We start from the raw sequence: 26,449 nt of genomic DNA, 5'->3' as shown, positions 1-26,449 counted from the left end.
CCTTAGGACACATCTTGCTAACGGTTGCACAAAATAAATCGAGATAAAGCACAGACACTCACACAGTCCAACGCTATGGTGACTTGATGCCGAGATGCCGAGCGTCGCTCCCGGGGAGGGAGATGGGCGGCACGACTCTTGCTGCTTGGGACACCTGCTGCCTCTATAAACAAGCAAACAGCAAAACAAACACTGAACCCTATTTTGGCCTTTAGCCTTTTTTTCCGTAAAAGTGAAAATCCTCTTCAGATTTCTTTCAGTTAGCAAAACAGGTACTGATGTAGGTCTCTGGTAAAAGTGAAGGGGTGTAAAGCAAACTTCTGATAAGCAAGGGACACCTGTATTGAGAAGATGAACTTGGCCAAGATCACACAGCTAGTAAGATTAGGAGCTGAGATTTGAACTAGGGTCTGCCCACCTCTCAAGTCTATGTCTTCAACACTCTGCTAGCTCTAAACTAATAAATAACACGATTCCTGCCCCACCTCCTCAGGCCAGTTCTGTCCACTAGAACTTTCTGCAATGACAGAAATATTTGCTCTCTGTGCTGTCCAATACAGTGGCTACTGAGGATGTGAAATGTGGCTAATGCCACCGAGGAACTGGATCTTAAAGTTTATTTAATTTGTGTTAATTTCAATGTAGATTTAAATAGCCACAGTTGGCTGGTGGCTCTTGCATTAACTAGTACAGTTCTAGGAACTCAGAGTCTAGATGAAGAAATTCACGTTAATCAAGGCAGTAGGTGTTATGCTATGGCCCTGCCCAAGTTCCAAGGGCATAGAGAAGAGAAGACAGCCTTGGCGTGGGGTGTGGCCTGGGACGAGGTCACAGGAGGCTTCCCAGAGAGAGTCATCTCTGAGCCAAGTCTGGAGGAAGGAGAAGTTGGCAGGAGGGGAGGTATTCTTAAATATACCCAAATATGCTGGATTTCACAACAGGGATGGCGCTTCGTCAGTACTTTGGTGGAGATTAAAACCTGTAATCAAGACCCAGGGTCTTCTTTGAGCTACGCGATAACCAGAGCTCACCCTCGAAGGATGAAAGAATACTGGATTCAGGCATGTGTTCACTGTTTTTGTTCGTTTGGTGTTTTCTTTTCCGTTTACAGGTATCAGCTTGTGTTTGACTTCTAACTATCACCTCTCTGAGGATGTGAAACACCTGGAAAACAAATTTGGAAAATTCACCGGCTCATCAGAACGCTTTGTCGATATCTCGTGACGCTAAATGTCCAAGAATCATGAGCTCGCTCTAGGCAGACAAAAGAGTAGTAATAATAATGAGGATAATGATGATAATAATGAAAAACAGTTACCACTTATTAAGACACTTACTCTGTGCCAGACCCAATGTTAAGTGCTTTTGTGTATTGATTGTCCCACACAATCTTACAATCCATTCTCTACATGGCAGCAAAGTGGCCTTTTTAAGACATAAACTCTAAATCAGATCATGCTAGTCTGTGGCTAAAAACCTTTAAGTGGCTTCCCATTATATTTAGAATGAAATCAAAGTTTCTTGCCCTGGCCTGCCAGGCTCGCCCCCTGTCTACTTCTCCCTAACTGCTCCACTCCCCACTTACGCACTAAGCTCCAGACACATAAGACCCCCCTCTGGTATAAAGTGCCAAGCTATTGTCTGTCCCAGGACATTTGCTTTTGTTGCTCCCCCAATATTCAACTCATCTCCCCACCCTAACCCTCCACTAGAATGAATGTGCTGGAGAACAGGGACCTTATTTCTTTGATCACTGTTGCATCTTTAGCTCCTACGACAGTAAGAACTCAATAAATATATGTTCTGTAATTGAAAGAAGTTCAACCCAATGTACTAGGTGTTATTATTCTCATGTAACAGATGAAGAAACTGAAGGTCAGAGTGGTTAATTTGCTCAAAGCCACACTCCATTGCTGGAGGATTCTGTCCATTTTCTCCTTGTCAGCCAGCTGTGCTGAGGCTGCACAGCTACTTCTGGAGGACGAGCATCCTTCGAGGTGCAGTTTTCATCCTTTCACTCTGCAAACAGCCCTGGTTTGCCTCACTTAGTCCTTTATTGCCAGGATCTGTCTATATAATAAGAAATCCTAGCCTGCGAAACTACCCAGTCTTCCTCTGGCTTTTACTTTATGTTTTTCTTTGATCATAAAAATGAGTACTGTAGACAGACTGGAAAGAATAGAAAAAATATATAAAGAAGCTGGGGGGAAGAAACCACTCATGACTTCATGACCCAGAGGCAAATGGGTTAATGCTTTGGTTTCTTGACTGCCAATCTTTTCCATGGTCTTTATAACAAAGTTGATCTCATCTCTGCATGTAATTTTGTGCCCTGCTTCTATCCCTAATGCTCTATCCTCAGAGTGTTCTCAAGGCATTAAGAAGTTTTCATAAGCATTAAAGCTAATGGTTGCGTAATATTCCTTCACTTGGGTACACCCAGTTTACTCAACGAGGTTTCTTTTATTTGAGGGGGAATTCCCTTTTCTCATCTTGCAAGTCTGTAAGCCCCAAACAGGGCTTACATGTAGGGAGGCACACATTACAATTACGACTTAAATATAAAGAGATGCTTGGACAATTATGTTTCCCTTTTGAGATCAGAAAAAGGCACGTTTGTATTCCATCAGAATAATTATTGCTATTATTATAATAATATAATATTATTGCTATTATTATTATTATATTATAATAATTATTTTACTATTTCCTGAGATTTCATAGTATACAAAACCTGTGGATACTCCAGAGAAAATCCTTAATTATACCTAAACGTCTTCACCCAAAACAAATGTTTTGGGCTGTGTTGACTCCCAGCAAATCCCCTATTTGTCACCAATACCTTCTCAGCCACCAACTCTTCCTGCCATACAGCAGCTGCCACTGCAACCAGGAGGTAGCGTAAAAAAGGGCCAGGAATCTGGAGGCTGGAAACCAAGGTTCAAGGTCCAGCTTCAGGGCCTAACCACATGCCCTTGGTCATGTCACTTCTCCTCTTTCCTGCAGAATGAGGATCACAGTCCTTGCTTCAGAGAACTGTGAAGGTCAAATGAGGGATCGGATGGGGAGGGTGTGTAGTAAACTCAGAAGAGCCATGAAGTTGTTTGGAATGCTTATGATCAGTGAGTTATGACCACAGTGTCTATTTAAAAAGACTTAAAGGTCAGCAGAGCCAATGTGCTCCAGCCCAAATCTTTTAAAGGCTGGCTCTTGTTAAAGACTATGTATCAATATATAAACCGGATTAGCGGGTCCTCTGCTTGTGATAGATTCATGGGGATTTGAAAGAGTGGCTGTAGCAGGCTTTGCTGGTTGTCTACCCAGTATCCATGTCCTGCTTTGCTCTGTCCTAACAAAAGCTCTGTTTGGGTCAGGCATTTGCCAATTCCCCATTCAGCACGTGACTCAGGGCAAACTGACTCCACCCCCAGCTGCAGGGGTGGGCCTGATTGGTCAAAGAATAATCCCTCCTCTTTCCAGTGATTGGTTCTGCAGAGGCCATGTGACCCCACTCTGGTGACTGAGACAGTGGGCACGTGTGAGACATGTGAGGGAAGATCTCCTTGCTCCTAACAAAGTGTCACAGGAAAGGAGAGTCTTTCCTTTCCCTCTGGGGGCCCCACCTTGAACTCTGGCCACCATCTTGCTATCAGGCTGGGAGATGAAGGCAACATGGAAAGGTGGAAGAGTGGCCAGAGGATGATGGTGGATGTGGTAATAATAACAACAGTAATAGTAGCAAACATTTATTGAGCATTTAGGGCTTGCCAGGTACTATTCTAAATGTATTATGTGCTTCAGCTTAGAGGGGTGACCATACCTATTTTGGTGGCCTGTGAACTAAGAATGGTTTTTACATTTTGTAATGGTTAAAGAAAAATCAAAACAACAGTATTTCACAACACATGAAAAGTATATAAAATTCAACTTTTAGTGTCCATAAATAAAATTTCATTGGAACACAGCCATGCCCACTCATTTATCTGGTGTCTACAGCTGCTTTCATGCTACAAGAGCAGAGTTGAGTGGTTGGACAGAAACTACCAACTACCTTGCCAAGAGCAAAGCCTAAAATATTTACTACCTGGTCCTTTATGAAGTTTGCCTTCCCTTGCTTTAGCAGAGACAACAGCCCTATGAGTTGGTGTACTATTACTATCCTGTTTTTAACAGATGAGAAAATTGAGGCTCAGAGAGGTTAAGTAATTTGCCCAAGGTCACACAGCTATTACGAGGTAGACTTGAGATTCACTACCAAAATGTCTGGCTCCAGAGTCAGTGTTCTTAAGCACTTTGGGAAGAACCTGAATTCCCAGTGAGATTGTTGAGATGCTGAGTCAACCAACCCCAAACCTGCCTGTTTCTGTTCTCTGCAGGTGAAAACCTCCTAGCTAATGCCATGAGAAAGCACCTTAAAGAGGTAAGAGCAGAAAGGGAAGGTAGGCTATCAGCTTCTTGGACCAACTGCTTTCTTTCCTCAGTCAAGAGAATAAAAGCTTTCTTTCTCCAGACAGTTCAAGTCTCCTCAAGTTCTTCCCTTTAAAAGGGATTATGAAGGAAATCCTATTTTAGAATCGCTGCTGCTTTTGGCAATCTGCAATATTAGCCTGATGAGGAATTACACTCACTAATAAAGTATCTCAAGTTGGGTTGAGTCTAATTGTTGCAAGTGTTGGTTGTAATAGCTTGTCACAGGGACTTCTGTGCCGGTGCATCCCTCGCTTGGCTACAGCCCATGTGGAAAATCAATTTCCTCTAAATGTTTGAAGAATGGCACAGAAGGACCTGATTTCTTTTCCCTCTGCTGGAATCAATCTGAAGACAGTGAGCCTATAAAATGAATGAAAATAGCTACAGTTGCAAAATGCAGGGTAGAACGCTGAGCTGAGCAAAGCCTGATCACAAGCTCTAAGTTCTAGACTTTTTGTCCTAAGGCCACAGACAGTATACATTTGTGTCCCAAACTGACGTGATCTTGAAAAGTCACAGAACAGAAAGGATCTGACTTCAACCCAGCAATTTCACTTCTAGGAATCTCTCCCACTGAAAAACTCCCATGAGTAAGCAAGAATATATGAACAGGGTATTCCTCACAACCTGGTTTGTGAGGGTGAAAGATAATTTGTCTGACAAGAGGAGACTGGTTAAATAAATGGTGATATTTCCAGGCTATGTAGCCATTAAGAAGAAACAGATAAATCTGTATGTATTCATGTGGAAAGATTTTTGTGATATGATATTGAGTGAAAAAAAGCAAACTGCAGACCAATATATATAGTATAAGTTTGTTTTTGTTAAAAAAATAAAAAATCCTATTCAGGGCTTCCCTGGTGGCGCAGCGGTTGGGAGTCTGCCTGCTGATGCAGGGGACGCGGGTTCGTGCCCTGGTCCAGGAGGATCCCACATGCCACAGAGCGGCTGGGCCCGTGAGCCATGGCCGGCCGGTGTGTCCGGAGCCTGTGCTCTGCAACGGGAGAGGCTGCAGTGGTGAGAGGCCTGCGCACTGCCAAAAAAAAAAAAAAGCCTATTCAACGATGCACACATTTATATGTAGATGATTCTACCTGAGTAGAGAAAGGCCTGAAAGGATACACACGTGGTTGTAGATGGTGGTGGCTAAACCTAGAAGTGGGAATAGTGAAGATGAGAGGGAAAACATCCCTTCCATAGATTTAGATTTTTTACAACAAGGGTATATGACTTTGGCAATGGTGAAGGAAATAAAGAATTGGCTTTCCTGCATGTCTGAATAGTACTGTACTCACCACCATTTCTGAGAGTGCAGAGAATCAGGCCTCTATTCCACAGTGCTTACCATCCGATCAAGCCACAGATGCAAGTCTGTTACACAGCCTAATCTGACAGGTTGCAGCTCTTCTTAGCCTAGAGTTGTCACCAAGAGACTTCAACCTTAGCTATCTGCGTACCAAATCAGAACCAAACCAAAATGTCCTGCTACCAAGGCCAGGATTTAAAGATTTACTTTAAAAATTTGTGGCAAAAAAATATATAACATAAAATGTACCATTTTAACCATTTTCAAGTGTACAATTCAGTGGCATTGTGTACTTCCACAGTGTTAAGCAACCACCGGCACTGTGTGGTTCTAGAATTTTCTCATCACTCCAAAAGAAATCCTCATACACATTAACAGTCACTCTTCATTCCCCTCTCTGCAGCCCCTCTTAAACCACTAACCTGCTTTCTGTCACTATGGACTTGCCTATTCCAGACATTTCATACACATGGAATCATACACATGGAATTGCATTTCATACACATGAAATTATACCACACGTGGCCTTTTTGACTGGCTCCTTTGGCATAACATGTTTTCAAGGTTCATCCATGTTGTAGCATGTATCAGTACTTCATTCTTTTTTATGGCTAATATTCCATTGTATGGATAGACCACAATTCATGTATTCATCAGTTGATCGACATTTTGGATGTTTTTATCTTTTAGATATTATGAATAACGCTGCTATGAACATTCCCATACATATTTTCGTTGAGCACCTGTTTTCTACTCTTTTGGGTATATACGTAGGAATGGAATTGTGGGGTGATATGTTTAACCTTATCAAGATTTGCTTTTAAAATCTCAGAAGGCTGGTCTCCTGACCACAGAGGACATAGCTTGAGTGGGAAAAACTTCCCCTAAGTTTCTCTATCATGTCCCCCCAGTCTAGGAGGTAAGTACATAGATGAAGATAATTACTATGTAATTACCTTATCTATGCTTTAAACTCCATCTGCTAAGATCTCACTTTTAGAATATCCCAACTATCACTATCACATGAGCAACTGGGGAACTGTTATTCAAAGTACACTAATCAAACGGTTAACCCAGGATTTGTCATGTAAGTTTCACTTTCTGTTACACTTGTGGAAATTTAACAGTTCTGACTATGACTAAGCACAATCGCACTAACTTTGAATTGTCCAAATACCAGACCAGGTGAGCAGGGTCTTGAAATGGGCTTTTCCTGAATGGTAGCTTGCAATAATCAGCGTATCTTAAGGTGGGCTTAACTTGGGATCAGTAAAACCATAGTAGTTAAATTGCTTTGGGACAGTAGGACCTGGATTCAAGTCCCAACTCTGCCGTCAACTAACTTACCTTGGGGAAGTTACTTAACCCCTCTGAGTCCCCCAGTTCCATCCTCTGTAATATGGTTATAGGACATACTTCATGGCTCATTCGACAAACATTTATTACATCAATACACCCACTGTGCAACACATACTGTTAACCAGCACTGACTAAAACAGAAAGAGGTCCCTGGCCTTGTGGGGAGAGACAAAAAATAAACATAACAATAAGTAATTATGAAGTAGTTCGATGGTGATACATTTTATGAGGAAAAAAGTAGACCAGGAGAGCTGAGGGAAGGTCTGCATTTTAAATGGTGTGATCAGCATAAGCCCCACTAAGAAGGTGACTTTTGAACAAAGACTTGAAGAAAGAAGGAGGATAAGTCATGTGGCTATCTGGGAGGAAGAGGAACAGGTCGTGCAAAGGCCCTGAGGCACGAGTATTCTGCCATGCTCACAGAAAGCAGAGGAAACTGGTGTGCCGGGCCTAGCGTGCATTTGGGGGAGAAGAGAAGGAGCTGATTTTGTGGGCCATGCTGAGGACTTTGGATTTTACTCTGAGAGAGATAACGAGCCCTGGTAGGTTTTTGACCTGAGCTGACTTCTATCTCAAAGGCATCATTTAATCTGCTATGTTGAAAGTAGACCACAGACAGACAGGGGCAGCAGTGGGCAGACCAGTTAGGCACATACTGCAGTCATGCAGGTGAGAGAAGATGGGGGCTTGGACCAGGGTGCTGGCACGGAGGTGGTGAGAAATGCCAGGTTCTGAATACATTCTGAAGGCAGAGCCAACACAATTTCCTACTGGGGGGATTAAATAAGATAATGCAGGCAAAATTCTCATCACAGAGCCTGCATGTAGTTAATACAAAATAATGGTAGTCACCATTGTTATCTAGGTGGGCAAGAGAGAAGGTATTCAGTTTCCTGTGTGATTTGCAGTGAGTCATAAGGCCACCAAAGGTAACAAGACTTTAACATAATGAAGACAAGGGCTTCTGCACCTTCCAGAGAACTGGGAAGCCCAAAGCAGCAAAACCACATCATTTAGGCCAAAACAGAGATTTTAGGGGCAAGCTTTTCAGATAATTGCAAAAGCTTCCTTCTCATAGTGCGTGGAAGGCAACATCCGTTGGGAGAAATGTTTGTTTCGAGATTCCCTGGCTTCGGAAATATTTACTTGCAATATCATTGCAGCCCAGGTATTTATTTAGGGGTTTTTGATTGAATGCCTAACTCCAGAATTCCTTTTAAGAAGAAGAACCAATCGCCAAGAGTCAACTGGATTCCTTGCCACTTACCTTCTCTTCGTTCCAAATCCCAGAGATGAGACAAGAGCTCGTTTCTGAGGCTGATACAGATGGATTTTTCCAAGGGGGATGCCAGCATCACTCCTTGAGCCTCTGGTAATTATGCCCCCTGGAAGCCCTCTGCCAACCTCTTCCCATCAGACGTCTGGCCCCAGCAGGGAGAAACAGGGACCAAGGCACTTACTTTGGTTTTGACATCAGCAAAGGAAGGCTGATTAAATTCATCATGAGAGCAAATAAAACCTACCAAACCGTATCTCTCTTCGTTGTATCACCTGCATTTCTAGAGCTGGCAAAGGTCTCACTTCCCTTTCTTTTTTCATTTTGCTCTGGATTAAGGTGTGATTTTTTTTTTTTACAGTTGATTAGAAGATAATAATGCCAGTGAGCTTATTGTTAATTGTTTGTATCTGTACTTAATACCTATAAGTGTGCTCAGTTCTTGAGCTAATATTTGGATTGTCAGATGTGTTAGTCATTGTAATTAATTGAGTCCATGTACATTTACTGGTGCCGTGGGGAGAGTTATAGGAACAGCAGCAGATATGAAAGGTCTCCACCACCTGCGCTTATCCCTAGAAAGAGAACTTTGGGGGATTGGATCCTTCAGGTGACATTCATTCTTCACCCGACCCCTTTCCTTACTCCTCCCGAGACGGTCTTCCGTGTAAGACCCTCTACATCCTCTCTCTCGTGGCTCCCTGTTAATTTCTATTGTACCACCAGGCCCACCTGCATTGTTTGTGGGGTCTGGTGCAAAATAAAAACATGGATCCCCTTGGTCAAAAATTATGTGGGATTTCAAGATGGTGACAGCAGAGTGTTGAATCCAACGTGGGGCCCTGTGACTGCTTAGGTCACCTGCCGGTGAAGCCAGTTCTGCATACCACGATCGCCTTTTGCCTTTTCCCCAAAGGCATCTCCCCACCAGAAAGCACCCCATCCCTCGTCTCTACAGCTGGAACAGTGTGCGGCATCCAAGAGGGGCTCAAGAAATGAGCAAAAGAATTTTCCAAATGCAAGCCTGAAAAATGCAGAGCGTCATCATGGAGCTCCCCTGTCCTCCTGTGGACGGGACAGAGGGAAACTTCTGGAGGAACAGAAATGCTCTATATCGATGTAGGGGTGGTGGTCACGGGGCGTAAACACTTGTCAAAACTCATCAAACTAGACTTCAGAGGACTGCGTTACACTGAGTATCACTGCACATCAAATAAGAAATAGCCTACACAGCCCCAATAGCTCCACATTAACCTCAGGATAAAGTCTGTTTTTGTTATATGTCACACAAGGTCCTTCCCCAGGGGGCCAGTCATAGTTTTCCAGTCTCACCTCCAGCACTTCTGTGGCTCCCTATTTTTCAGCTGTGCTGGCTGCAGCGTGCCCCACCTCTATGCCTTCTTACTCAACTGCTTCCCGGCCGCCCAGGAGTAAAAAATCAAATATTAATAACCGGCAGGGCATCAGCACTACCTGGAAAGGACTAAGGAGCTGGACTGGAGTCCTGGAGCTTCCCGCTGTGCCGGGTGTTAACCCTTCCATTTCCACATTACGGGGAAGCGGTTGGAGTCCCGGGGAGAGAGGGTGGGGAGGGAGGCACGCGGTGGGCTGCAGGCACTAACTACCAATCAACACAGAGGTGATCAAACACGTGACCTGGCATCGCCAGATCCGTATGTGCCTCCCGATACTCAACCCACCACCTAAAATGCGGGCCAGCCCTTCCTTCTCTGGCTGACACGTTCCTCCTCCTCCTTCAAATCTCAGCTTAAGGGTCTTCTCCTCCAGGAAGCCTTCCCTGACCCCATCTTCTCTCTTGATCTCTCCTTGCATATCTCCATAATAGCATCTACCACACCGTCCTAGATGAACTGACATCTGTCTTCTCCAGTTCTTTAAGGCTGAGCAGGTGTCTTCCTGTTCCCATAGTCCAGCAAGGTGCCAGACCCACAGAGACCAGGGTGCACACATGAGTGAAAGGGTTTTCTTTTGGCTTTCCTGGCACATGTTGCAGACACAGATACACACGTGTGAATGGATGTGTGAACGAATGAATGATTGAATGTTCGCTTTACCTTATCTATAGTTCCTTTAATCGAGGCAGTGGGGAGACTTGGTACATGGGTTTGGTGAGGGGGTATTGCAGCAGCTAAGCTCTCAGACTCTGGACTCAGGCAACCTGGAGAGATCCTAGCACTTGCCGGTTGGCATGCTCAGGCAAGAGACTTGACCTCCCTGAGCATCAGACCAGGTCAGTATTGAACTGGCTTCACAGGGTTGTTGAGAAGCTCAAAGGAGACAATATCTGCAAAACACTTAGCCATCAGCAGCTCTGACTGAAAGAGAAGTTGGATCTTGTTCACCAGGGAGCCTGAATCGGTAGATGTGGTCACCGGATGACAGGAAAAGAAGTCATCTGCCATTCGCAGCCATCCTCAAATAGGCAGCTCTGACTTTTGTCTTCCATGGTCGACCTCATCTCCTGCGTCAGATGATTGCACAACAAAGTGAAAATTTCTCTGCAATAAGAATATAACTATTGGCAGATGTCACTGAACAGAAATCTGGAAGACAATAAAAATGGGCATTTTCTCGTTGGCCTCCACCTTCTTGCTTCTCTGTAGGAAGACTCCAATTTCAGCCCAGAGAGAGAAGACAGTGGTCCTCAATCACAAAAATCAAGAGAGAAACCAACGCACTGATTGCCTTCCCAATCAAACGCCTTGTTTTCTGCCTTTATGGATATTCCGCCCAAGAATAATTCTTGGCTAAACATGGCATAAATTGTCCCATTGCCCCCACACTTCCACCTCCTTCCAAACCACGGTGTCCCAACCAAGTCCTGAATTTCCAAGAAAAGGCAGTTTTGTATCCAGCCTGAGAACTCAGACTACAGAATCAGATTGGAGTTCCAATCCTACCCTTACCAGTTCCTGGCTGTGAGATACTGGACAAGGCTCTTAACCTGTCATAGTTTTATTTTCCTATGCTGTCCAGCAAGGAAAGAACAATGTCTATATGGCAGAGTTTCTGTGAGGACTAAGTGACACTAAGTGGCAGAACTTGGTGAGATTCCATGAAGCGTTGGTTGTTATTATACTCATTGTTTTTTTAAAAAAAAGAGGATATTTCAATCTTCCCTGGTGGTCCAGTGCTAAAGAATCTGCCTTACAATGCAGGGGATGTGGGTTCGATCCCTGGTCAGGGAACTAAGATCCCACATGCTGCCGGGCAACTAAGCCCACATGCCACAACTACTAAGCTCGTGCGCCTTAACTAGAGCCCACGTGCCGCACACTACAGAGCCCACACGCTCTAGAACCTGCAGGCCACAACCAGAGAGCCCACGTGCCCTGGAGCCTATGCACCACAACTAGAGAGAGAAAACCTGCACACCACAACTAGAGAGGAGTCCACGCGCCCAAAGTAAGAACCCACACACCACAAAGAAAGATCCCACGTGCCACACCTAAGACCCAATGCAGCCAAAAATAAAGTAAATAAATAATAAATAAATCTTTTTTTAAAAAAGGATATGGAATGGCAAAAATACTTAAAAATTTTATAATATACCCTGCAGACCTGCAAAATCGGGAAGACCCTCACTGCATAAATCATCTCATCATCTCCCGACATGGTAGACTGAAAAATGCCCCCTCATGCCCCCGCCAAGATTTAGAGTCAAATCCCTGGAACCTGGGAATGTGATCTTATTGGAAAAAGGATCTTTGCAGATGTAATTAAGTTAAGCGTCTTGGGATAAGAAGGGACCCTAAGTCCAATTCAAGTGTCCTTAGAAGAGAAGAGAAAGGGGGGAGACATATGAAGGCCACGTGAAGACAGAGGCAGAGATTGGAGTGATGGAGCCACAAGCCAAAGAATGCCGGCAACCACTCAAAAACAAGGAAGGATCCTCCCCTAGAGCCTTCAGAGGGAGCATGGCCCTGCCAACACCTTCATTTCTGGCCTCCCCCCAGAATTGCGAGCAAAGATACTTCTATTGTTTTAAGCACGCAGTTTGTGATCATCTGTTACAGCCGCCCAGAAAACTAACGCATCCTATGGCATCCTTAATGGGGAATGCAATACCTTGCTTCGCAGGGCGTTTCTGAGGATGAAGAAGAGTGATTCTGCAGGTTTCCTGCCTTGAGCTGTTTGGGTAGAGGAGAAGCCAGCATGGGGCCCTTACAGCCTGATCATTGAGAACAGACAGACTTGGGTTCAAATTCCAGCTTCCCTTTTAACCACTGTGCGATCTTGGACAGGTGACTCAACCTCTCTGAACTTTAGTTTCTTCATATATAAAATAGGAGTAGCAATATCCTTATCTCATGTGGTAATGGGATGATTCAGAAAAGACATCTGACGTGCCTAGTATGCAGAAAATGGGATGATGACTCTTGGGGGGAAATCCACCTAGCTTCCATCTAGGCAAGATGCTAATGTGGTTATGGGGTGCGCACAAAGCTGAACGGCATGAGCGGGGTGACCCTGTGGCCGTTCCTGGTTAACATGGCCAGAAGGAAGGGTCTGGCTGTCTCGAGGTGCCTCGTGAGGTGCCCACACTCAGGCCTCCTGCTTTGTTGTTCCTGCTGAAATCAAAGGGGACACAAAGCCTTGAAAGTCAGCCCTGTGCTCCCAAAGTGTCGCCCTGTGTCTGCCAGGAACCTTCTAAAGGCAGCGACTTCTAAACAAGCAATATTGACTCCACGGCCATTCCTGCTCCTGCTTCCTGAGTAGGTCTGTGTTCAGAAGGCCCCGCCACCCATGACCCTCCTACTTACTGCCTAGAAGGGGCACATCCTTTCCACTCAGTTAAAAGGCCATTTCTCCAGTGAGAGCAGGTCATATTTCAAACTGCATTGCCAAGGTATCGGGAGCCAGTAAAAGGGGGCATTTAACACCGTATTTATTTTGACTGGCAAAACAGGTCATGGCTGTAAAAGAAACAGCTCTCGAGAACGAGGCAGCCTCGCCGACTCCGGGCTCACTCTTTCTACCCACACACACACTGTGTAAAGCATTCCAGCGCTGCTGCCAACTTTCCTGGCAGAACTCTTATTTCTTTACATGTATGTTGCATTCCATCTGTTTAATGCGCTCTCTGTGCCACTCGTGGATTTTGGCAAAGGGCTGGCGAGGTGGCATGGATGCCGAGGCTTGTTCTAAGCAAAACAGGGCATGAGGCGGAGGGAGGTTGGAGGCCGATGAAAGGGTCCCATTTCCCCTTTGGTTCAGGGGGGCCCGGAGTTGCAAAGACAGAAGGGGAATCGCGAGCAGTTTTTCTCCAGATGTGGCTGAATCCTGTGTCTGCCACTGCTGCAGCTCACGCTTCGGGGGATTTGGGGCTGTGCTTTTACAGTTTCTGATACATGGTCAGGAACATTAAAGTGATAGAGAAAGGTAACGGGGGGAAATCGACTCATACTCATGAATCTGGGGTTTCCCTAGAAACCTTCTAAGGCGAAGGCCAGAAAACGCCAACACCTGGATCCGATAGGCTCAAGGCCTAAAGAAAACTGGACTCGATCTTTACATGAGTCTCAAGAACCATTAAGTACTGGGTTGGAGAAGCGGAGGCGACATGCTGTGATTTGGATCCTATTTCATCTACTTGGAAGACAGGAAAGCCAGGTTTATGCACCGCCAAAACATCTGGTGAATTCAGTTAAAAAGAAAATGCGCCACTCCAGTTGGGGGCTGGGGGGTGGAGGTGGGGACAAAACCCTTTAGGAACAGTTGTTGGGTATTGGGTGACCAAGACCATTCTGCCAATTGACTCAAATATTCACTTTTCCATCGGTTCCTGTTGAAGGGTTGAGCTCTTCAGAATGGGGAAACAAAGGCTCTACCACAAAGATTCTAGGGTTAAAAGACACAGAAATGTTCTCACCTTATGAAAAAGTTTGAGTGCACATTTTTTTTTGAGTCCAGCCAAGAGTGTGAACAGAATCCCCCTGTTAAGAAATGGAATTACTCACCTGAATCCGGAGAGATGACACGGTACAGGAAAAAATAAGATACAGCCTCCTAATAAGAAACAGCCACATGTGGAATAAAATTAGTGCAAGTTGTGTAATCCCAGTTGGCCAGTTGTAAGAACAGGGAGGGGAAAGGAGGATGGGAAACATGTTTCAGATGTGATTCAACAGGTCCTGGAGCCCGTCCTGACCCTCTGGGTTGGAATTTCTGACTCCCTTCTCTGCCTTGACTCAGAATAGAAAACCGTATCCTGACCGCGCGTTTCTTTTTATAGAATTAAACTTTCTTGCCAACTTCCTCCAGAGCACAAGATCATCCCTCGTCGGCTCTAAACAATACGCCAATCATCAGATGGAAGTGAGGGGGAGCCACTGACCTGTTTGTACCAAACATAACCCAGGCCCCGAGCAGAAGACAAACAACGGGAACAGAGCTTGGCTTTCGTAGCCGGCCTGGTAAATACAACATGTCCTTACAGGTTGGAAAACCGTCTGGCTCATCTTTGTACTTTCTCTTCTTTCTCCCACTTCTTCTAACTTGGATCTCATCATTCGGCTTTGACGGGGGCCAAGTTCACATTTGCCAGATACCGAGTGGATAATGGATGGTTTGTAAGATTAGTAATAGGCTAGGGATGAGGAGTAAAGCAGCCAAGGGTTTACTGTCTGTGTGCATTGAAATAACTTCTCTTGATCCCGATTTCCCACCCAGCCCTGGGAGGCTGGCCACGTGCTGATGGGAATCAGGGGGGATGGGAACAGAATGCTTTAGTTCCCATCCATTTGTCGCCATATTTGCACTGGCAGCAGGAGCTCCAGGATACCCGCTTGCCCTGGCAAATCGGTTAGCAGGGGTGATTTCATTTCTTGGGTGTAAGATATACTGGGGCTTGGAAGTCCAAAGGGGACGTTAATAGAATGCAAAGTGTTTAGTAGTCCCTCATTAAAAATTGATTTTGTTTTCAACGCTTAGAGGACGGAACAGTGAAGTTGGAAACTGTGCTTGTAATTGGGAGCAGGTCTCCTGCCAGATTCTAACAGCTTCAAGGGATATCCAGTTTTAGGTTTACAATACTACATTCTGGCTCATTGAAATTGCATCTAAACGTTGCCAGAATGTGTCATAAACTACAAAATCTGTACTGAGATATATCGACATAATGGCTCTGTAGCCTTAAGTCAGAGGGCTTGGGGAGCAGCATTTGTTCTCAGCAGGATCATTCTTGCTTTGTCTCCCAGAAGACTTGGGGCACCTGGGACAATTATCATTCATGGGATTCCAACCCTGGTCTGACCAGTTCGCTCAGCTACTTAGGACACCATGCTAAAGGACTCTAGACACAAAGCATCTTCTTTCAGATCCTCCATTGACCAAGCTCTCTCCTGCCTCTGAGCCTTTGCGCGTGATACTCCCCCTGCCAGGAACCCTACTCTCCTGGCTGATTCCTAATCTATCCCTCAATTTACAGGCTGATTTTTCATGGACGGCTTCCCTGACCCCTCAGACTGGGCTGCTTGGTAGCTGCTTTAGTCCATTTGGGCAACTGTAACAAAAATGCCGTAGACGGGGTGTCTTAAACAACAGACATTTATTTCACACAGTTCTGGAGGCTGGGAAATCCAAAATCAAGGCAGAGTCAGTGTCTGGTGAGGGTTCACTTCCTGGTTCACAGGTGGCTGTCTTCTTGCCACATCCTCACGTGATGGAAGGCACGAGCGAGCTTTCTGAGGTCTCTCTTGCAAGGGCACTAATCCCATTCGTAAGGACTCTGCCTTCATGACCTAACTGCCTCCTAAAGACCCCACCTCCTGATACCTTCACATTGGGGGTTAGGATTTCAGCATATGAACTTGAGGAGGACACAAACATTCAGTCCATGGCACTCGCACTTATCAAAATTGTAACTTAAAACCTCTGTTTCGTGCTTGATTAGAGCTGTAACTTCTCAAACTATAATGTGCACACGGATCACCTGAGATTGTGTTAACGTGCAGATTCTGATCCAGGTGACCTGGGGTGGGGTCTGAGAGTGTGCGTTTCTAACAAGCTCCCGGGTGACACTGATGCTGCTGGCCCATGGACCACGCCCTGAGAGCAATGGCACCCACCTCTCTCAATCACAGTTCAGTGAGAGAAGAAAGCCTGCCAGAAAATGAGTTGAGCTACTATCTTCTCAGTTCTCCTAAGGATGGTGCTTAGCTAGAAGCACTGACTAGAAGTTAGTTCCTTAAACATCTTGTATGCCTTAAGGCGAGGTTTTTCAACCTCCATGCTGTTGACATCTAGGGCTGGATAATTCTTTGTGGTGAGGGGCTGTGTATTGTGGGACGTTTAGCAGCATCCCTGGCCTCTGCCCACTAGATGCCGGTAGCACCATCCCCCAATTGTGACATCCAAAAAGATCTCCAGAAATTGCCCAAGGTCCCCTGGGAGGCAACATTGCCCCTACAGGAACTACTGCCTTAGGACATTAGGGCATCATCCTCTGGCATGCCCAGCTGAGAACAGTGGGAAGTCAAGGAAAGTGTTTTGCCCATGGCTATGGTCCCATTGTCTAGCACAGCGCTCTGTACATGGCGGACCCTAAATATGCATTTGATGACTGACTGACTGACTGAATGAAAGAAAATAAATGAATGAAAATGAACTCCCAAATCCTGCTTGGCTGGTGGGTGAACAGAACTGCCTTCAAACAGTCTCCAACCTCCGCCCCTCTCTACCCCTCAAAAAACAGTAAAACTTAGTGGGCCAGTTGTCATCCAAGGCACAATTTTTCTAAACGTAGCATTTTCCAAAGTAAATATCCTTTTGAAAAAAAAAAAAAATGAAGCTTCTCGCTTGAGATCTTTTTTTAAAAGTCTCCAGTGACTAAAATCCTCTTACAGTAAGTACCCAGAGAGTTGCATTTGCTTAAAGAAAAAAAAAATGCCATTTTTAGTCTCAAGTGTAGAAAGTACTTGAAAATCATATACTTTTTTTCTTTTTGCATCTGACTGGGCAAATTATAAAATGGTAGAATTAATTTTTGTTCTAGATTGATTCTAAAACTCCATCTCAGACTGAGGCCTCATGGATAAAGTAACATCAGGAACTTATTTGGAAAAAAAAAAAAAATCCCTGTAGTTAAAAACACCATGAATTCGAGGAAACAACAGTAGTTGTAGGGTTTGGGAGGGGGGAGGGTTAATCTTATATGATTTCAAGAGGAAAATTGCAAATAAATAAAGATAAATCTGCACCTTGCTCAAAAGCTATGGACTGGGGTTCTATTAAGAAAAAAAGTGAATTCATTCAATTTGCTTGTTTCTACACACTCAGAGACTTGGAGACAAGTTTTCAAACCAAATTGCTACGTAGAAAGCAAAGCTGACCTCTCCCTCTTCTCTTTCAAACTTTGGACAACTGGGATTTGGAGCACTGAAGAGGTTTCTGGAAAAGGATACGGTGGTGGTGACATTCCAGTGCTCTTCTAAGTATTATCCTTCTTTACTTAGTAGAGGCAGAAAATCTTCTTTATCTTGTGTGCTTACTCTGCAATTAACTGGTAGTGGCTGTATGTGTGTTTTTCGGAAAACAGTGCTATGATCGGTTGGTGATGTCTACCATAGGCAGAAGAGTGGAGAGTTGTGGTGAAATAGCTGAGTATTTGCCATTTCTGGATACTCATATGGTCTTCTCTATCATAGGTGTTTTAGGAAAAGGAGAACATCAAGGAGAAGGTGCTGCACATCTGAGCGTGATGTGTCTCACTCCATGTCACAGAGACACACCAAGACAATCTTTCAATTCAAGAAAGCTCCCAAGACAGACGTGACATAGAAACGCACTTCTGGGGGACATTTCCCTTCCTCCTCTGGACATGTTGGAAGAGGATACCATATGTGTGACCCCCCGTCTCAGGGTCAGTATGGCCAGGACATGCCGTTTCCCCCCATCCGGTTACCCTACATTCGACTCTGTCACCGTGACACCATATGCTGCCGAAACAACACATCCTCCTTCCTTGGAATAAAAAGGTCTTTTCATAAGACTTATTAAGTCTGAATATTAATCATATTCATCATTATTCAGTCTGCTTGCTGTCCACAATATTTAAATGAAGGGAAATGAAAAAATGGAAAAAGACAAGTTTAGGATTTTCAAGACACTGATGAGTAAGTAATGATGGGGAAGAAAGCAACAGTGACCATAAAAAAAGAGTGAAAAAAAAGAATCCACAAATAGACTCAACTTTCAATATTAGTCTTTATTTCAAAAATAAGGGGAAGGGTGATTAAAGAGATGAATTCACATTTGAATAGAGTCCAAATGACTTAAGAATTATTTGGATTCAAGTATTTCAGTTGGACAAGGAGTGATATTAGAGTTATGTGATACATTAGGGGCTAAAATGAAATGGAAATATCTCTTCCATTTAAAAGCAATTTTCTGGCCTTGGTGGTCCTTGAGAATTTCCTAGGTTGTGAGTGCCAACCACCATCGTCCAGCTTTGTTTTGGACACATGGACTCCTATTTCAGACCCATTCTGTTTGGGGGGGAAATGGAGTTTGTATTCGTGAGAGCTCCTTTTTAAAATCATGTGGCTGTGAGGGAAGGCTTTCCACGAAGAGCTGAGAGATCAGTACTTTTGAATCCAAATTAGAAAGTTTAGGTAATAACGATATAGCAGAATCACATCTGAAGTTGATGCTGGCTTCAGAACCTGCCCCTCCTGGAAGATACCCACATGAGGTCCATCACTGATTAGTGGGGCAAACGTGCAACTGCCGGCTTGGGAAGACAGGAAGCAGGTGGCCCAGCATGTCTCCACCACATCTCAAAAACTGAATGTATGTGATGGGACCCATCAAGCAAGATTTAACTATAAACCCAGCAAATATTTATTCAGCACCTACTTTGCGCCAGGCCCCGTACTAAGGACCCTTACATATGGCATCTCATTCATCTCCCCACCCCACCTCAACCTCCAGCCTTGACAAGCAGAACCATCCAGGCAGACTCCTTCATCTCTCCTTCCTAAATGTGGATTTGATAGTTACCTCACAGCAGGGTTTCTCAACCTCAGCACTATTGGCATTTTAGGCTGGATAATTCTTTGTTTTGGGAGATTGTCCTGTGCATTGTAGGACATTTAGCAGCATCCCTGGCCACTACCCACTAGATGCCAATAGCACACCCCATCCTAGTTATGACAACCAAAAACGCCTTCTAGACATTGCCAAACGTTCTCTGGGAGAGCAAAATTGCCCCCAGTTGAGACCCTCTTCCTTAGAGACAGAATGATTTGAATCCTCAGGCAGCTGTAGATAAACATTCCTTTTATTCCCTCCTATGGTCTGACTCAGTGGTTTTCAAACCTTAGTGGTTTATACACAATACCATATATACCCAACTTTATGGGCAGGGCATTTTCAAGGCTAACTTGACTGCATCCTTTTTTGCCTTATGTGCTGACATGAGAACCTAAAACCTCCTTTAAATTTAACACCACTGGTCTCCTGAAGAGCCCTGCAGTGATCACAAAGATCTTTCCAGCACAGAATCTCCCTCATGCCCAGGCCTTTCCCATGAAGCCAAAGGTGACAACTGCCATTATTGAACACTTCCCCTGGTGTCCCACCATCTCACTAAATCCTCACGTCGACACCATGAGGTAGGTACTTTTTCTGCCCCATTTCAAGAGGAGACACTGAGGCTCACACAGGTTAAATAACTTGTCACAAATTACACAGCTAGTAGATGGTGGAAGCCACTTGATGCCAAGCTGTATGGCTTTTCAAAAGAAAATATGCACAGCATACACTCAATAACTATTAGTGACTGTTTACTAGTGGGAAACAAATCTGTCTAATTTGATCACGAGCAGTTATTCAAAATTCTTTCGCTGAATGGAAGAAGCCTGATTGGATTGCCCAATCCTCCTAACCTCATGGCTAGCAAGGACAGGGATATTCAGGATATATACGTATATATACCCCAAACTGTGTTTCTCTTCTAAAACACAAAACAGAAGCTACCGAAACATGTATTAACTAACTGTCAAAATAAAATAGATCATTTCCTTTGGAACTATGGGAAGACTGGAGTATTGGCAGGTACTATAAAATAATCACCATCATACTAGTCACATCGTAGTATCATTACACATTTGCTACTACGTTTTCCCACATGGCTGAGTGCTTCTTGAGGTCAGGGACCAACTTACTCATCGTCACTAGACCCTGGTCCCACACTATAATTGTTGAGTTAGTGAATAATACATGAATACACTTTTTAACCTAACACGCATACTTTATCTCCGTTCTCTCAGTAATCGTGGGCGGCATATATTTTCAAGAGCCTCTTTTTCACAGGAAGAGACTGAAGTTGAGAAAGATAAAGTGACCAGTGACGAGGTCACCTTGTGGAAAACTGTGGACTCAAGTCTCAGGCTTTGAACCCCAGATCTCATGCTTTTTTACAATAAGGGCTTCCAAGGTAAAGGTGGGTTGGGAACCCCAGGTGCTGGCATTGCCCCTGACATCTAACGTTTCTGAACTGTCTTACTATGAAGCAAATTAAACATAGGGAAATTGCTTCCTACAAGCCTTTAGTGTTCATGGATTCAGCCTCACATTGCTTGCGGAGAGAAAGAGAGAACAATGTAAGAAGTACAGGTAGTTCTCATAGCAAGCTATGGGATGTGGGCATGTCCGTGGTGACTTTTGGGTGGGACAGGAGGATGGCTGATCCCTTGATTCCCAGTCTCAGGAATTATCAACCTCTTCTCATATGTGGCCTTTGGCTGCCCTGAGTGGGAGTCCAGTGTTTATAAATGCTTTAAAGTATTTAAGGGTCATCATTTCTCATCCAATCTGACCCGTAGATACAAGGATATTGCTTCTTCTGGTACTAAACCAAAGAATAATGTGGGATAAACTGGCTGGACAGAACTTACTGTATTGAGAGATGGTCTGTGGATGACCAACGTGGCTGCTTCCTAAGGGATTTTTGAGGGATGTGTGTGACTATCACCAAATATGCCGATTTCTGATCCCAAGATATACCTGAGAATTATTGGGAAAACATCAAAACCAGACCTTACGCAAGAGATCTATGAAGACATAAAACAAGAAAGAAAGAAAACTTTGATATTTTTTTGAGTGCTAGGCATTGTTCTATGAAGTTTATATATACTAACTCATTTAATCATCAAACATGCCTATTTGGTAGGTACTATCATTATTATTCCCATTTCACAGATGAAAAACTGAGGTATGGAGAGATTCCATAATTTGAGCAAGAACTTAGCTAGGAAGTGACAGAACCAGTATTTGAACCCCAAGAGACTGGGCCATCTACACTAAACCACATTCCTTTCTCCCCAGCTAGGCAGTGATCCCCAGGAGACTTAGATTAGAGTTCTTCATCTTTCTGTTTCCCCCAAACCTGACCCTAAGAATTCAATAAAGCTTGTTTTGACGTGAATCAACCTCTTAGATTGTTGACTGTCCTTTAAAACATTTTGACAAGGCAAAAAGAACAATTACGCAGGAGCTCAACATTTCAAGCAATCTATAGCTTGGTAAACACACCAAAAGGAGTGGAAACAGGGTGGTGAAATGAAATATAAATAGCCTTACCATTATCTGCAGAGCACATTATAATGCATAACAGTGGCTGGTCTGCTCTCTATAGAAAACACAACCTCTTTGCAATGTTTTGTTTGTGTTACTGTTTCTGTTAGTGTGAAAGGATTACAAATAAAGAGTTAAATATTTTAGTGAGAATTCTATTAATTGGGCCAGGAGTTGAATGTGGGCCTATATTTGTCCTAACTCTGAAAAATGCATTGCAAAGCCCAATCGTGTATGCAAGGTAGCAGGGGAAAGGCTTAGCCTACTCAAGACAGCTGTTTTCAAGCAAGTTGACAACCACTTTGCCAGGGTTCCTTTAATGAGCTAATTGCAAAGGGCTCTTAGGTGTTCACTGCAGCCAGTCCTGGAGGAGCTCTACTTAAGAAACACTGAATGAGTCATTAGCACCTGAAATACTATAAACACTATAGACTCTTAGAACTTAAAATGAAATGAATGTATCTGCCACTTCAGACTGATCTTCTGGAGCGGTCAGGACTTTTTCAATTGCAAGCAGCAGAAAACCAACTCAAATTGGCTTAAACAGAAAGGAATGTTTGTTAGCATTAGGCAGGGCTGAATCCCTGTGCTTAAAGGATGTCAGCAGGAATCTGACTTTGTCGTTTCCTGGCTTTTCTTCCTTTGTGTTTGCTCCATTCTCAAGCAGGCTTCCCCTAAATGATGTTAAAGCCATTCCTGGCAGTTCCAGCTTTACATTCTACCAGCTTAGCATCCCAGTGGAAAGACAGCACTCTTGTTATCAATACTTCCACCAAAAAAATCACAGGGCTAAGATTCTTTGGCTCTTATTGGCCCAGCTTGGGTCACATGTCCGTCCCTGAGCCAATCCCAGTGGCCAGAACAACACTGTATTCTTATTAGTCAGGACTGGATCAGCCTACCTCTAAAGCCAAGACATGGTCAGGCCCACTTGGAGCCACAAGGATCAAGGGAGACAGGAGCATTTTCCCAGAGAAGTATCCAAATTCTGATTCCAGACAATGGGGGCAGGGGTACAGAGAGGGTGGGTGGTGGGCAGGCAAAACCAATGAATGTCCTTGGAAACTTCTCTCTAAATTATCTCCAACAAGCAAGGTGTTATCAAGCAGGGAAACTTTACAAGCATAATTTAGATATTTGCTTAGATATCTGAGGTTTAAAATGTGACCTGTATTGGCTGCAACATTTTGGAAATGGTTTTCTGCAAATTGCACTCACCCACATGACTTGAAGTTTGGGGGGGTTTCTTTCTATCTTTCTTTCTTTCTTTTTTTTTTTTTTTCTAATTCTTGGAACTAGTCCTTAAAAAAAGAGGAACAGAAATGCCACAGAATGATTCAAAACAGACAACTCTGAGAGCAGACAGAGATGGCAAATTAACACACTGTTGACATTCCTCTGGTCCTGATGACACTTCTTATGTTGAATAATATTCTCAGGGTTCCTTTCTGCCTCTCCATTTTTATGTTATCGACTTTGCTCCTAATTACAAAAGCAATATCGACCTAATTCAGAAAGAATTGAACACATCCAGAAAGCACCACAGTGAGCATACTCACACATATCCACCATTTTAGTTAGAAATACCATCATCCACCATTTTAGTTAGAAATATCTATTTAATGAGTACCTTGCCCTAGGTATAGTCCAGGAACCATCCTAGCCCCATTTCACAGATGAGGAAACTGAGGCTTACAGCATTCCAGCTGATAAGTAGAACTGGAAACTGAATCTGATCTCCAAGCCTTCATCCTTATCCCCTCTATTACTCCTCCACTCTATCCTATTACCCAAAGAGTTCCAAAATTAACCTTACAAAAAGGACATAGTGTTCATAATGTTTTATGGCCTGCTTTTTCATATACCACTTTTGCCCATGTTATTTAATATGCTTCTATGCAATTTTTTTGGACTGATTGAATCTGTCATGTGGATGTGCCATAATTTACTCAACTAATTGCGGATTATTGGACACTTAGGTTACTTCTAATTTTTCAGGATTATATTAAATGTTAGAGTGAGCCACCTCGGAGGAACTTTTTCAAATACATGTCTGATTACGTCCTTAGGATAAATTCCTATAATTGTTGGATCAAAGGGATTGGGTATTTTTAGTGTTTTAGTGTATTGCCAAGTTGCTCTTCAGGAAGGCAGGCCCAGTGTACGATCCCACAGAAACACATGAGTTTCTGTTTTTCCACTCTGTCCCATTATGCCTCTTCCTCAGAGATCACTAGTCCTTAGCTAATTGTGCCTCCCACCCCCTGTAATGGGGAGTGGGGACCTTTTCAAAGTATAAATTGTTTAATAGTATTCAAATGGTTTAATGAAAATGCAGCAGTAAAAATCTGTCAGTAACAATTTGCATCCCTATCATCATTACTGCTTGCGCTGGGAGAGTTCATAACCCATTTTCCCCCAGCCTGTGGGGCTGGATCCACAGTCTTGGCACAGGACTCTGGCCAATACCATTAAGGTAACTCTGGTTACGAGTCAGGAGTTACGCACTGGCTTCAGTAAAGGAGGAGATGAGGCTGACCTGCTACAATGATCCTAGCTTATGACTGTGAGCGTTATGCTGACATGGCGCCCATCCACCCAACTTCCCTTTGTATGGAAACAGCCATGCTTTGAGGAGCCACTGTCGGCTATTTTGTGTCCCATGGTGGGTCCTGTAATGTAGGCTGTAGCCCAAGATTCCACGGCTCTATGTCAAGCCCAGGCTTGGAACATCAGAGTAGGTGCTCAGTATGTGTTTGTTGTTGAATGAATGAATGGATTTGCTTACAACGGATCTCTTTTTATACTGTGTTCAGTACTCCTTCCTCCTTTTTCTGGTAGCAGCACCCCCAATGGGTAATTCTAAAATGTAGTTTTAGCAGGAGGAAGGTAGATTCCACTTTGTATGAGTTGGTGCTGTCCCCTAGACCCACCTGAACTGGGAGGTAAAGTATAAACACTTCAGCCCTTTGGGCCTCTCCATGGTGTGAGGCCAACATTCTTTTTCTTCTTCTACACACTCCTCCTTGGCTTATTCCCATTTCCAGGTTGTGCCCTGTACTTTCCATCCTTTGTGTGTTTACTCTATTTCTCAAGTCCAGCATGTTCCTCCCTCTGTCCCTCCCTATGGAAATCCTACAAGCCCGTCACGAAGGCCACCTTTTCCAGGAACCCTTTCCTGATCTGCCTTATTTTATTTTCTTCAAAGCACCGGTCAGGACCTAAGGCTCCCTTACTTGTTTATGTGATTATGGTCTGTCTTCCCTATCATGAGGCTCCTGGGGTGAGATCTTGTCTGTCTTGTTCACAGCTGCATCCCCAGCTCCTAGAACAGAGCCTCAGATATTGTAGGGGCTCAAAAAACCTGTCTCAACTGACCCAGTCTTGGGGATGTCACGTAAGCAAGGCCAGTGAAAGATTTCACCCAGGAGTTGGGTGCCTGCCCAGTCATCTGGTGGTCATTGGTCATGGCTGAGGGCTGCAGGTCTGCTTTGGTCCACCCTCTTCCTGGGACCCAGGGGCTCATCTCTTCTTTAATTCCAGAACTACCCTACAACCTTCTAATCAATTATTTCTTGTCCATGTGACTGTTTCTGCTCCTCCATCACAGAACCCTAACCATATACTGATCTTCATAACTGAGGCTCATTTGCAGAGGAGGAAACTGAGGCATGGGCTTGCCCCACATCCCAGAGCCAGTATCACTTGTGGGCTTTGAGGAGCTTTTCCTGAGTTCCTGTTGAGCTTGGCTGGTCAATAGCCAACTCAGAACAAGACGCAGCCCTTTTACTCTGTTTTCCAAGTGCCCACCCTTTTGTTGGCAGCCTGACCTCCACCTGGTAGTACGGAAGTGAGTGTAATCCTTGGGAAGCAAAGGACCAGGTAGGAGGTGCTGCATGCCATCTGGAAAGGTGAGGACTGAATTTGTTCCTTGGTGGCTTCCATAACTGAAGGAGACACAAAACCAAGCCCCTCTCTTCTTGGGCTTGGGTTCCTCCTGGCTCCTACACCTATCAATCAAGGTCCATTTGATGTTCTGGGTCCACATGCCCTTAGCCCCCTTCCATGCTCCTGTCAACTCTGATTGGACTCTACAGAATTTATGACACAATGTTGTGATGATTTCTTGACCTGCCATCTGTCAAGACTCATGTCTTAGCATCATTCATTTATCAAATATTTATTGAGCACCTACTACGCATGGCCTCGTTCTGGAAAGTTGGGATATATCAGATTCCTGCCCTTGTCAAGCTTACAGCAGGAGGAATAAATAATAAGTAACAGATCATAATAAATGAGCAAATAATCTAGTATATTAAAAGGTTATAAATCCTCTAGGAGAAAAAGTCGGACAAGGTAAGGAGATTAGGAAGAAGTAGAGGGGCAGGTTACAGTTTTAAACAGATTATAGGCATTCCTTGAGATGTTGTGGGTTCAGT

At 44.1% G+C, this 26,449-nt stretch overlaps 1 protein-coding gene across 4 annotated transcripts in view; it reads right to left on the bottom strand.

The window, feature by feature from the left end:
- Nucleotides 1–1,062: 1,062 nt before the first annotated feature.
- Nucleotides 1,063–26,449, bottom strand: part of SPRING1 (SREBF pathway regulator in golgi 1) — a 321,466-nt gene continuing 296,079 nt past the window's right edge. The window contains exons 7-8 of one of the 4 annotated variants that reach the window (XM_073790121.1): nucleotides 14,393–14,441; nucleotides 1,063–1,164 (exon numbers count right to left, since the gene is read on the bottom strand). In XM_073790121.1, the coding sequence (XP_073646222.1) occupies nucleotides 1,133–1,164; nucleotides 14,393–14,441 (81 nt within the window). In that variant the 3' untranslated portion in view covers nucleotides 1,063–1,132. Of the gene's footprint in view, nucleotides 1,165–10,479; nucleotides 10,976–14,392; nucleotides 14,442–26,449 lie in introns of those variants that run through there. The other 3 variants (XM_073790116.1, XM_073790120.1, XM_073790119.1) reach the window with 3 other exon arrangements.

This window comes from Tursiops truncatus, chromosome 13 (genome assembly GCF_011762595.2).
Source record: "Tursiops truncatus isolate mTurTru1 chromosome 13, mTurTru1.mat.Y, whole genome shotgun sequence".
NCBI lineage: Eukaryota > Metazoa > Chordata > Mammalia > Artiodactyla > Delphinidae > Tursiops > Tursiops truncatus.
The sequence above is the reverse complement of the archived record's forward strand: the minus strand, read 5'-3'. Positions and strand labels throughout refer to the sequence as shown.